Source organism: Myxine glutinosa, chromosome 7, assembly GCF_964187855.1.
Source record: "Myxine glutinosa chromosome 7, kmMyxGlut1.1, whole genome shotgun sequence".
Classification (NCBI taxonomy): domain Eukaryota; kingdom Metazoa; phylum Chordata; class Myxini; order Myxiniformes; family Myxinidae; genus Myxine; species Myxine glutinosa.
In genome coordinates, this window is record NC_136267.1 from 53677275 (window position 1) to 53690803 (window position 13529).

General features: G+C 44.1%; 1 protein-coding gene across 4 annotated transcripts in view; it reads right to left on the reverse strand.

Moving 5' to 3' along the window:
• The window catches only part of ELP1 (elongator acetyltransferase complex subunit 1), a 107468-nt gene that overhangs the window by 53345 nt on the left and 40594 nt on the right, over positions 1–13529 (reverse strand). For all 4 annotated transcript variants that reach the window (XM_068122341.2, XM_068122340.2, XM_068122337.2 and 1 more), the window contains exons 21-25: positions 7152–7230; positions 6938–7017; positions 6073–6207; positions 5844–5929; positions 5568–5755 (exon numbers count right to left, since the gene is read on the reverse strand). In XM_068122341.2, coding sequence (XP_067978442.2) covers positions 5568–5755; positions 5844–5929; positions 6073–6207; positions 6938–7017; positions 7152–7230 — 568 coding nt within the window. The remainder of the gene's footprint in view (positions 1–5567; positions 5756–5843; positions 5930–6072; positions 6208–6937; positions 7018–7151; positions 7231–13529) is intronic.

Sequence of the window (13529 nt, forward strand, 5' to 3'; positions counted from 1 at the left end):
TGACAGATGGCCTTCCATTTAGGTCTTCTATCAAGTACTTACTGGACTTGACTCCACTCATCTCAACAAATCTAACATGATCAAGAACATTCATCAAGAAGAAAGTCATGGACTATTTTTAAACCTATAGGTTAATGCTTGTGATGAAATATGAAGAAGAAGATTCGGTTGCAGGATGATACTTGAGGAGTTGATATATAATGGAATGTAGGGTAGGAAGGAGGAGGAGTTTGCTTCATTTCTGTATTCTGAGAGCAGACACTTGAGTAAGGTATGATGGGGAATGTTAATGGTCACTTGCTTGCTTATAGATGAGTTGGGAATGCTATTTTGTTCTTTCTTTGTAGTTCTAATATTATTCTTTTATTTTGTGTTATAGGGTATGTGTAGATAGATTTCAATAAAGCCTCATATCTGGGAAAGAGGTCTCGACTTAATTTCATAACAATTTATTGAAATATTCTCGACACTGAAGTGCCGTGGACAAACTTTTCAAACCCGAGAGGTTCAACGGAGACTCAAATGCGAGCAATGCCGGGAACCAATGGACACACTGGATACGGTCTTTAGAACTCTACATGGAAGCCGTATGCCGACGTCACGGAGCGACAGAGGTTGAATGTCCTCATTTGCAACGTGTCCAGTGATGTTTGACTATTTCTCCCACTGTGACACCTATGACCATTCTGTGACAGCCCTGCGAGCACTCTACGTAAAACCACGAAGCGCTATCTATGCCCGACATCTGCTCGCTACGCGCAGGCAAGAACCGGCTGAGACATTGGAGCAGTATACGCAGGTGTTACGACAACTCGGCAAGGACTGCGGGGTGCTGGCTCCGACGGCCATCAAGGGCACCGATGATCTAATGTGAGATGCCTTCATTAATGGTCTCTAATCGCCTGCTATTCGTCAGCGACTGCTCGAGAACGATGCTATGACCTTTCAGGTTGCATACAAACAGGCCAGGGTTCTGCAACTGGCCCAGGTCCGATCTGAGACGTACGGACGTTAATATCTGACGGCGAGCACCGCGACTGCCAAGAAACGCTTGGAAGCGGTTTACTTCGCGGAGCGAGCTCCCGAGTGGGCCGCCGCTTGCCTGGATCCCCTCGGCGAGAGTCTGGATGCTGAGGAGAACGGCCCGATTACCACGGCTGCGACGACTCCTGCAGCGGCGACGGCAAAATGTTTTTTTTGCAGGAATCGCCGATACCCGAGGAGCCAGTGTCCAGCTCGAGATGCGCTTGGCGGAGATGTCAATTGAGCCTCCCCCACCATTCCCGTGTCTGACACCGAATTGCCGTCCTATAACTGTAAAGTCTAGGCGGTACTCGCGCCCGGATGCACAATTTAATCGCTGACGAGACCAAACGGCTGCTACGCGAGGGTATCATCGAACCGAGCAGCTCGCCTTGGAGGACACAAGTGCTCGTAATCAATAACCCTAATCAATGGAAGCGAATGAAGAAGAAGAAAAAGAATATCCACCTTTGGAGGCCATTTTTCCCCGAAGAGCGGTAATCGATTATTCTCAAACCATCAATCGCTTTACCCAACTCGACGCCTACCCGCTCCCCAAAATGGACGATATGGTCAGGGAAGTATCTACCTTCAGGGTATTTAGCACCTTGGACCTTTGAAGCGCTCATCACCAGATACCCATCAGGGAGACAGATCGCCCTTACACAGCCTTCGAATCGGGTCAGCGGTTGTACCAATTCTGTAGGATTCCCTTCAGGGTCACTAATGGGGTTCTTGCTTCCAACGGGTTGATTGATGACATTATATCCAGAGAGCAGGTAAAATATGTTTTTGTGTACGTTGACAATGTCACAGTCTGCAGCCAGGATCAGGTGGACCATGATTCTAACTTGCGGCGATTTTTGGACATAGCTCAGAAATACAACTTAACTTTCAACAAGGATAAGTGTAGCTATTCAGTCAAAACAGATCTCTTGGGGTACACCGTGACCGGAGGGGAGATACAACCTGACTCTGCTCGGCTGCAACCTTTGCTCGATATGGCCCCTCCCATTGACCGCACTGCGTTGCGTAGAGCTATGGGTTTGTTTGCTCATTACTCCAAGTGGGTCCCACGTTTTTCAGAGAAGATCAGACCACTGGTAGAATGTAAAATATTCCCGCTATCCTTGGCCGCGAAGGCTGCCTTTCAACAACTGAAAGGCAACAGAGCTAGTGCTGTTGTGACCTCTATTGATGAGACTGTTCCTTTCATGATCGAGACAGATGCTTCAGACAGTGCTATCGTGGCGACGCTCAATCAAGCTGGAAGGCCAGTCACGTTATTTTCTCGAACTCTGTCTGACAGTGAAAAGCGACATTCTGCCATCGAAAAGGAAGCTTATGCCATTGTAGAAGCGGTCAGAAGGTGGCGCCATTCCCTTCTAGGCAAGCATTTTCAGTTGATTACGGACCAACAGTCCGTCATATTTATGTATGACGACCGCCATTGGCAGAAGATCAAAAATGAGAAGATCGCTCGCTGGCATGTTGAACTAGCTGACTTCAGCTTTGACATTGTGTATAGACCGGGACGAGATAATCTGGCTGCTAATCTGACGCTCTATCTCGACGTGTCTGTTCGGGGATGACTACCGGCGAGTTGTGTGGTATTCACGAATCGCTTTGTCACCCGGGGTCACGCGGATGGCCCACTTCGTGCGGAGTAGGAATCTGCCCTTTTCTATAGATGAAGTCCGGCAGATATGTAAGATGTGCTCTGTGTGCGCCGAGGTTAAACCGAGTTTTTATAGACCACCTATGGAAACTCTGATTCATGCCGGAAGGCCTTGGGAGTGTTTGAACGTGGATTTCAAAGGTCAGTTGCCGGCTGCAGGGACGCGCCGTTATATCCTTACAGTTGATGACGAGTACTCCCGATTTCCGTTCGCTTTTCCATGTGTAGACATGTCATCTGCGACAGTTATTGAATGCCTTCAGTAATTGTTTTTACTGTTCAGATACCTCGCTTTTGTTCACTCAGATAGAGGTACGGCCTTTTTGTCTCAGGAGATGAAGCAGTTTCTCCAGGACCGAGGTGTAGCCTCTAGCCGTACCGCTGCGTACAATCCTCGAGGCAAATGGTGGAATGATAATACAACGGGATTATTTGGTGAGCTGTGTCAATGAGCTTGAAGTCGCGCGGTTTGCCTCCACAGCTGTGGGAGCGAGTATTGCCTGATGCTCCGTTCACTACTGTGTACAGCCACGAATGAAATGCCGCACGAGCGCTTGTTTTGATTCCAGCGACGAAGTGCTAGTGGGCAAGCACTACCCTCTTGGTTGATGGAGCCCGGTCCGGCTCGACTGAGACGAGCGGTCAGACAAAGCAAATATGAGCCATTGGTGGATCGCGTGGAAATTCTGGAAGCAAATCCGGAATACGCACATGTTAGGTTGCCTGACGGACGCGAGACTACTGTATCGGTCCGTCATCTTGTGCCCTGAGGAGAAAGTAATCAGCAGGTTGACGAGGATGAGAAGGTTGACGGGATCGCTGATTTCCCCGTCAGAATAGAGTCGCGGCGTGGTTCGGTCGGGGATGATGTGATTAAGGATAATGCCAAGGTTCATGAGGTTACGGTCCCGTCGGTATCGAGAAGCCCTCAACGAAAGCGGTCGGATGAGGGTGATCTTTCTTTTGCGAGCTCTGAGGACCCAGGGATTAAAGGGGTTTATCTAACTCGTTCTGGTCGATTGTGCCAACCGCCTACTCGTTTTGGTTGGTAGAGATCTGCACTCTGTTTCGTTGATTTCTTGTTATTTGCCATTTGTTTGCGAGCTTGTTTTTTTAACGGAGGGAGAATGTGATGAAATATGAAGAAGAAGATTCGGTTGTGGGATGATACTTGAGGAGTTGATATATAATGGAATGTAGGGTAGGAAGGAGGAGGAGGAGTTTGCTTCATTTCTGTATTCTGTGAGCAGACACTTGAGTAAGGTATGATGGGGAATGTTAATGGTCACTTCTTTGCTTATACATGAGTTGGGAATGCTATTTCGTTCTTTTTTTGACGTTCGAATATTATTCTATTATTTTGTGTTATCGGGTATGTGGAGATAGATTTCAATAAAGCCTCATATCTGGGAAAGAGGTCTCGACTTGATTTCATAACAATGCTCATGGGCGAGCTGGATAATATAGATGAAAACGGTGAAAAATGCAACAACGCAATGGAAGGTAACCAGACTCAGTGATGTAATGGTTGGACCATCTGCTTTGAGTCTGGGAGGTCAGTGGTTCGAACCCACACCTGGCCGAGTCATACCCATGACCTTAACGTGCTTAACGTACCCATGACCTTAACGTATGTGCTGCTTCCTTACTTGATGCTCAGCAGTTTAAAAAAATGATAAAGCACAGACAAACAACTATAGGTTCGCGATCATTATGCCTAATGGCCTCCTGCATTGAAGACCTTGTAAAGGGCCATTTATTTATTATTATCATTATTATTATTAATGATGGGGTTGAGGGAAACAGACGGATAAGAAAAATACAAACGAATATGATCCAAGTGATTACTTAAAGCTATAGGCAGATAGATAGGGAAGGTTCAGCCACAGTGCAAATACTCTTGGGTCAGAATGTAACAATACAAGAATGATGGGCTACTGCATTGAAGGAATGGAGGGAAGAACAAGACAACACAGACTCAGAAGGGTGGAGAGGGGACACAAACATCACCACCAACACCAACAAAAAAACGAAAATGAAAATATGTTAACACACTACTAATTTTAATACCAAGGTTTTCAGAATCTTTGGTATCTCCCGTGATGAAGCCGATTCTGAGGGCCTTTCACTCGCTCACCGCAGGCAGGTTGGTAGTCTTTCTGTCTTCGACCGACTCTTCTCCGGCCCAGCTACCCCAGCTCTGTCGGTTCTCTGGTCCCCAAATTTTCCTACAGGATGCACAAGATCTGCCAGCAACCCTCTTCTGGTTAAACTGCCAAAATCAAGACTCTCTGCTCACCTTCATTCTTTCATTCCTATTTTTTCCTGCCTCTGGAACAATCTCCCTCACTCCCTTCAATCCCACTCTTCCCTCCAGATCTTTAAAACAGCTGTACACCACCATCTCTTATCTTCCCCATTCAAAACCGGGATCTTTTCTACCCCTGTTAATACACCCCAAATCCACCATTTTTAAATTCCGTTTTCTTTTGTGAAAGCCCCAAAAGTGTCCATCTTGTTTATCCCGTGTGCCCCGCCCAAGCCTTCTCCCTTCCACAGATCTCCCGATGTCCCTGTTCTCTACTGTTGTTGTGCTTCCCTCCCTCTCTCTTCCCCTCTTGTCTCCTGCTCCCTTTATTATATGTTGTATGCGTTAGCTCTTACACAAGCCTCGACTTAGTATACAAAAAAAAAGGAAACTGCCCTCAAACAAAGTTACAAGAAATGAGGAAGAGGAGAAAACTGAAAAGAATGATGTGATATACAGAAAACAAGATACACAAAATGGTGTACAACCCTAAATTCAAGTAATGCAAGTAAAGTTTATGTAGAAAAAAAAAAAGCAGCCACATGCCCTAAATCATACCTTCTGCGATTTTTCAGCAACCATGAGCGCGAGTTGCAGGTCATAGGTACCAAGTGCATGCTCATAAAGTTCGTTAACATCTACCAGGAACAACAAGTACTTCAAGGCCTCCTCCGCTCCAACGCTTTTCCCTTCAAGGTGCCGTCCCTCTTCCGGATGTTCGCTTTGCACAGTTTGCTCCAATTGCTCTGTGTTAGAAAAACATCAATCAGAATCCAGAGTCACTAACATGTACAAAGGCTAATCTAATTTGTATGGGGTGGAAGAGCAAAATACCCCGCAGCAGATGTACATGCTGGAGGGCAGCCTCAATATCTGGATGACTTCTCTTTACCAGTGCCGTCAGAATGGCAAGGAAATACCTGCAGGCCAAGCAAATATAAAATCAAGTCACTGCTTCTCAGCCTCCTCTCACAAGTAAATGGCTGCAGGACAGATATGTAAATTATAGCTGCTATGGAAAACAAGAAAAATACAGGAAGGAGAAAAGGTCAATTTAACTTGCCGTTTGGAATCCATGCGTTCCATGGCGAGGCGGAGCTGGTCACACACAATATCTCGTTTGCACGTTGCCGTGTTTCTGGTGGAGCTGCTAGCAGAAGAGACAAAGCTATACATTGTACTCATCACATCTTCGTCCCTGCAGGAAAGGAGACACCAGTGACAGGAAAAGCTTTAACAAATCGTCAGGGTTGTTGTAAAACAGGACGAAACAAATATAAATGAAAATAAGGAGCTGATACACCAAGTCCCTCACCGTTTGTGTGGTATGAGGAATAGATCGGTGTCATATGAAAGCTAAATCTTGAATGGTTTATGAAATATCACATACACAAGCCAAGTTACCGAGATGGTTGCCATGGCAACAGAATTCAGCCAATCAGAGCCGTGATCTAATCAGGTTGAGATAATGTCATGAGGAATACATATCGGACGCAGCCTCTGTTTTATACTATCTTTTTGAAGAGTGACATTGCCTCTGTTATCCATCCTGTTCTGGCACCAGTAGGGTACACATGCTACTTTGCATGCTTCACCAAATAGAGAATGACTGACTTCCACTTTTGTACTGTATGGGGAGTCAGTTTCCATCTTATATCCAGTCCTGCTGGATGCCTTTGATTCTTCTGTTACTCCATTCTTCCATTAGCCTTGAAGCCCGTAGATGAAAATGTTATATTCCCAGACGAGAAAATGAAATGTTTGACGTTGGGGGTGGGGGAGAAGAACCTCACTAACTTGCAATTATAATTTACAATTTCACATCAATCCACAATTTTGAAAATTGAGCAAATATTCGCATTTTATCCTTTCCACAACATCTTCAACATTGAACACAATTATCTTCACCTTAAATGAATCACACCGACCTGAGCTCTGTAAGGAACAGGTTGATCCGAGTCACTGATACAATCTGCTGCAGAAACATCTCTACGTTGTCCAGGAAAGCCTGTAAGGAAAGTAAGCATAAAAGTGTGTTTTCTAATACGAGGATAGCATACATCACTGTATTAATTTAAACCAGTGATAAAGCGTTCAATGTTGCATGTAAAAAGCTTGAGGTAGACAAAGCTCCTACATCACCTTGGGATTATAATCATAGATGAAGTTCAAGTTCACTCTTTGCTTCCTTGTGCAATCAAAGGCCTCCTTGAACATGAGCCTGAAACAGCAGGTAACAAGTGGGACAATTGTTTTGCAATACATGTCCACTACCGGTCCCGATGAATGTTCTCGTTCCAAGCAAAGATTGCATAACTCCGTGAAAAATTGGCGAAACGTCCCAAAACTCAAACCTGTTCTGTAACTTATCATAATAAAGCCAAGTTTCAGTTGAATATGTTAAGGGTTATGGAAAATAGCGCAGAAAATCACAGGTAGGACGGACGGACAGATGGACAGACAGACAGACAGACAGACAGACAGAGAACAAACCTATAGTCCACTTTGGGTAGGGGACTAATAAGTATGTACTTGATCACATGCCAGTTGCGATTGACCCTCTCCATTGCCAAATATCAAGTTGAGATGGATGAACAAGGCGATATTCATATAGGCAAAATGAATTTCGATGACGTCGTTATTTTGTGTTTCATTTCAATGACAAATCCAGCCACTTAGCCCATCCCACGCACAGCGAGAAATGGGGTTTTGCAATCACTTCTGTCTGCGTGTCTGTACAGGCCATAACTTTTTTTTACCATTTCAGCTTTTGTTGTAAAATTTTCAAAAGAAAACTTTATGATGAGAATACGAAGAGAAAACTTAAAAAATTGGTCAAAAGGTCTGAGAGAAAACTTAATAATTTGGTCAAAAGGACTGAGGTCAACATCCCATAAAATCATCAATTGCCATTCAATTGACCTGAAATTTTAAGAATTTGCATATTGAGTCATTGGATTGGTTCACAAATCAAAAGCTAGTAGAAACAGATTGATTTTTTTGGATCAAAAGGTCAAAGGTGAAGGTTGCATTAAATATCAAGATGTTAGTCATTTCAATATGTCAGTGTTGTTGTTGTTGTTGTTGTTGTTGTTGTAGTGACCCAATTCATTGAGTGTGTTCCTGTGTCCTGTCAAGAAGGTCAAAGGTCAAGGCCACAAAATCTCCAATTTCCATTGGATGGACTTGAAATTTGAGCAGGCTTTGCATATTGAGTCACTGAAGCCTATTGCTTTTGAGGTCAAAGTCGCCTAAAATCGTCAATCTTTTTGTATTTTTAAAGCTGTTTGTCATGTTTAACATATAGAAGAAGTAAAATACAAAGCTGATGCGGATGCGCTTTGTGTTTTCAGATGCTTTTTAGTTTGTAATGTTTACTATTACTATTATTATATTGTATGCAGCCTTTGCTACCTCGGAGACATGCTGAATGGAGAAGGTGGATCAGACTCGGCAACGGTTGCTCGAGTGAGATGTGCATGGAAGACGTTTCGGGAACTGAGTGGCGTGCTGATGAGGAGGAGAGTGTCGCTGAAGCTGAAGGGAAAGGTGTATGCTGCATGTGTGAGAAGTGTTATGATTTATGGGAGCGAGACATGGGTAATGAACGTAGAGCAGCAACGAAGGCTGGAAAGGGTGGAAATGCGAATGGTTCGATGGATGTGCGGAGTATCGTTGAGAGAGAGGAAGACAAATGATGAATTGCGAAAGATGATGGGAATATTGCCTGTGATTGATGCTGTGAAGAGGAACAGGTTGAGATGGTTTGGTCATGTATTGAGGAAGGATGAAAGTGACTGGTTGAGAAGAGTGATGGAAGTTAATGTAGAAGAAAGTAGAGGACGGGGAAGACCGAGAAAGACTTGGCTAAAGATGGTGGAAGAAGAAATGCGGGCAAGGGGGTTAACAAGGAGAGATGCAGAAAATAGGGCAAATTGGAGAAGATTGTCATGGGGACCGCAAGGCTAACCCCCGCTCTAGCAGGGAACATGGCCTTAAAATGCATGTTGTTGTTGTTGTATGCAGCCTGTGGGCTGCTTGTAGCATCATGGCTGGGAGTGCAGCTGTGTCACTGATCCATTGCCCCATTTCCACTAAGCTGGTACTCATTTTGCCGACCTCAGAAGAATGACAGGCTGAGTCAACCAACAGGGTATTATTTAACGGCACACCAGGGGCTCAAATTCAAGTCTTTCAGATCTTAAGCCAGCCACCTTAACTGTTAAGCAAACAACAGGCTATACTTTCCATATCAAAGCGAGACAAAAAGAGAAAGTATCTCACAATGAACTAGAATGACATTCTTTGACGTCACGGCGTTGATCGATATGCCTCTGCCCACATTATTACATCATTACACATACTTGTACCAAGTTTGATTTAAATCCCTTCAGCTGTTCTCACGTTATCACCTGACATGACCTCTGATCCGAACAAAATCACAAAATTACCTCACTCCTCACCTTTGATGTCAAAATATAATCAGATCATCTTTGCATCATAATATATACAGTCACGTGAAAAAGTAAGTACACCCCTTGTAAAGTTTTGACTTTTTCAACATATTTCAACATACAGCTATTTGATCTTCATTTCAACAATATTGATAGATAAAGGTGATATAATATAACAAATATCATGAAACATTTACATTTTGTAGTCCATTGTATAATTTAAATAAACATAAATGCAAATTTCGCATGTGGAAAAAGTAAGTACACCCCTACATTTATCACTACTTCAAATACCTAAAATTAGAATCAGGTGCACCAGCTCAGGTGCAAATGATTAGAACATCGTTAGAGAGGATCTTGGAGGAACCTGTCTTATTTAAACCTCAGACATTTAGTTTGGTTTGCTCTTTGTTGTTGAAGTGTGCGGCGTCACCATTCCTAGATCAAAAGAGCTCTCTGAGGCCTTCAGAAAGAAGGTTATAGATGCCTACGAGTCTGAGAAGGGATTTAAAAAGATCTCCAAACAATTTGAAATCAATCATTCGAATGTCCGGAAGATCATCTACAAGTGGAGAAGATTCCAAACAACTGCCAACTTGTTCAGGCCAGGTCGCCCCAGCAAGTTTAGCCCGAGGGCACAAAGCAAGATGCTGAAAGAACTCTCTAAGATCCCCCAGAATGTCATCACGGGACCTACAGGTAGTTCTTGCCACTGTTGATGTCAAAGTGCACGAGTCTACGATTAGAAAGAGGCTGCACAAGTGGAGAAGAATCTCTGAGATGGAGACACAAGTGGAGAAGAAATTTGATCTACATGGGAGGTGTGCCAGGAGGAAACCTTTGCTGTCCAGAAAGAATATCAGGGCAAGACTAATGTTTGCCAATGAACACCTAGGCAAAGACCAGCACTTCTGGAACAATATGCTTCTGGACAGATGAGTCAAAGGTAGAGCTATTTGGCCACAGTACCAGAAGACATGTTTGGCGAAAACCAAAGACAGCATTTGACCACAAGAACCTGATACCAACTGTAAAGCATGGTGGTGGAAATATTATGGTTTGGGGCAGCTTTGCTGCATCAGGGCCTGGGCAGCTCACCATCATAGAGTCCGCTATGAATTCTTCATTGTACCAGAGGGTGCTTGAAGATAATGTGAGGCCATCTGTCGGAAGTTGAAGCTCAACCGAAGGTGGACCTTGCAACATGACAATGACCCAAAACATACCAGTAAATCCACCAAGGAATGGCTGAAAAGAAAGAAATGGAGGGTTCTGGAATGGCCAAGTCAAAGCCCGGATCTAAATCCCATCGAGATGTTGTGGGGCGATTTGAAACGAGCTGTGCACGCAAGAAACCCCTCAAGCATCGCACAGCTGAAAGAATTCTGCATGGAGGAGTGGGCAAAAATTTCTCCAGTCGATGTCAGAGACTGGTAGACAGTTATAAGAAACGCCTACTTGAGGTTGTTTCTGCCAAAGGGGGCAATACCACCTATTAGAGCCAAGGGTGTACTTACTTTTTCCACATGCGAAATTTGCATTTATGTTTATTTAAATTATACAATGGACTACAAAATGTAAATGTTTCATGATATTTGTTATATTATATCACATTTATCTATCAATATTGTTGAAATGAAGATCAAGTAGCTGTATGTTGAAATATGTTGAAAAAGTCAAAACTTTACATGGGGTGTACTTACTTTTTCACGTGACTGTACATACTTATACCAAGTTTGGTCAAAATCCCATCACTAGTTCACAAGTTAGAACAGTAACATATTTTTAACTTAACGGGACCTCTGACCTTTGGCCTAGTAACCCCCATAATCGAATCAGTTCACGTTTACGTCGTTATATATACCTGTACCAAGTCTGATTTAAATCCGTTCAGCTGTTCTCAAGTTATCACATTCTTACAATAAATGACCTCTGACCTTTGACCTCTTGCTGCCATAATCCAATCAGTTCATCATTGCATCATATTGTTACGTTTGTGAGGGTAGGTAATGAAATACCTTAGTCCAGGTAGAATTGTATAGGGTAGCGTGCTCCGTATGCCGTGTAGACACCTCGCTGTAATTAAGTTAGGCCCGGATGTCGTGTAAGTGTATATTTGTCTCCATGCGAGGGGTGGAGCTATGCTAATTAGTTGGGGTATAAAGGTAACATTCCCTGTGTGAAGTCGCCTCTGTATTTTTCCCTTCTTTCCTATGACACACACACCACAGCCAGGTGATCAGCGCCTAAAATAAACCACACTATTGCAGACCGGATCCGGACACTACCACCGACGCCACCCAGCCGAGTCATCTCAAGGGGCATCAAGAAAGGCCGTGAGGCCACGCCCCGAGAGGAACGATTGATCAGGATAGCCATAGAGCGATGCGAAGGCACGGCACGATTGGAGCGAGTGTGATGTTAGAAAGAACATTCTAGCGCAAGGGACAAAAAGGCAGAGCATCGCCATTTTCGCTCTCTCGATTCCTGGTGTTCGTGGAAAGCGGACGCATCTGCATTATCTCTCTTGGTTCTGACATTCATTATGAACAGTACATTTCACATTCCTTCTCTCTGATCCTGGGTTCATGCCAGGTGGTCACAGCTTATTATTTGCTCTCTGGTCCTGGTTGCATTTTCGCTCTCCCTGTTCCGGGCTGCGGGAAGGGCGGACGCATCCTTCTCTTGTCTCTCCTAGGTGCTGGCTTTGTGACGGCTGCGCTTGGTGCTGTGTGCACCTGAGAGGAGTGTCGGGGCTCGGTACGGCCGAGCAGGAAGGACGAGGGGGCGCCTGGCCTGTTCGCTTCGTGTCGGCGGTTGGCGGAGAAATTGGCGCCAAAGCATTTATTCCCGTGCAGGGATGCAAGACCTGTGAGGACCCCGGACGGTCAAGAACACCGGAGCTGAGTATCAGGCAAACGCACCACACATTTTGTTACTTTCATTATTTTATCATCCCCTTGCGTTTTATATGAGTCCGTGTGGGGGCGCCTCAATTTAGGAATTCGTTTTGCTGTACAGTTCTGTTATCCTGGCATTTATTTTTATTAAACCCATTCTTTGTTGACTTTCAATTCCTTGTCTTCTCCGTTTATTTGTTGGTGGGAATCGAATAATCCTCGTCGCGTCCGGCCATACAGGTAAGGACCTCCCTGCCCTCCACTATCCCCCGCGCGTGTCACTACCGCCATAGTTGAGTATACGCCTCGGAGTTAAAGCTCGGTCGGCCATCCGTCACCCTGCGGTGTTCACTACAGGGGAGACACACGACAATATATACTTATACCAAATTTGTTTAAGATCCCATCACTTGTTCACAAGTTGGCGTAGCAGCATATATTTTACTTAACATGACCTCTGACCTTTGACCTCTTGACTCCAAAATCTAATCAGTTCATCTTTTCATCATGATTTATAATTATACCAGGTTTGGTGAAAATCCCATGGCTGTTTCACAAGTTAGCTCAGAAACAGGATTTTTACCTACCATTACCTCTGACCTTTCACCTCGTGACCCCAATTTCGAACCAGTTCATCTTTATCTCATTATACATACCTGCACCAAGTTTGACCAAGATCCCTTCAGCTGTTCTCAAGTTATCGCGGTAACAAAAACCTATCACAAACGGACAAACAGACGGACAGACAACGCGAAAACATAGTGCATCCGGCGACTTTGGCTTCGGAAGCGTAAAAAAAACACTCTACTCAAGTTTGAATGCAGAAACGCTCAATTAGGAATCCTTAGCACGCATGTAGCACCCTCAAACAATAGGAATTGTAAGTTTGCACCGGTCAGTCATACATCATCAATGAAAGTTCATAGTATGTATAACCTAAACTACAAGAGCGGTTTGTGTGTCTGTCTGTGTCAACATTTTTCTCAGGGATGGCAAAAAAGATCTTCGTCAAACATTAAGAGGTTCATCAGGAGTGACAGGGGGTATTTTAGGAAACAAAATTTTTTTTTGGAAAAAGAAAGGTTGGATTTTTTTTTTTAAATCACTCTATCGTGCCTAAGCCTTTGTATCTATGTGAAAGGTAATATTAAATGATCCCGATCCCA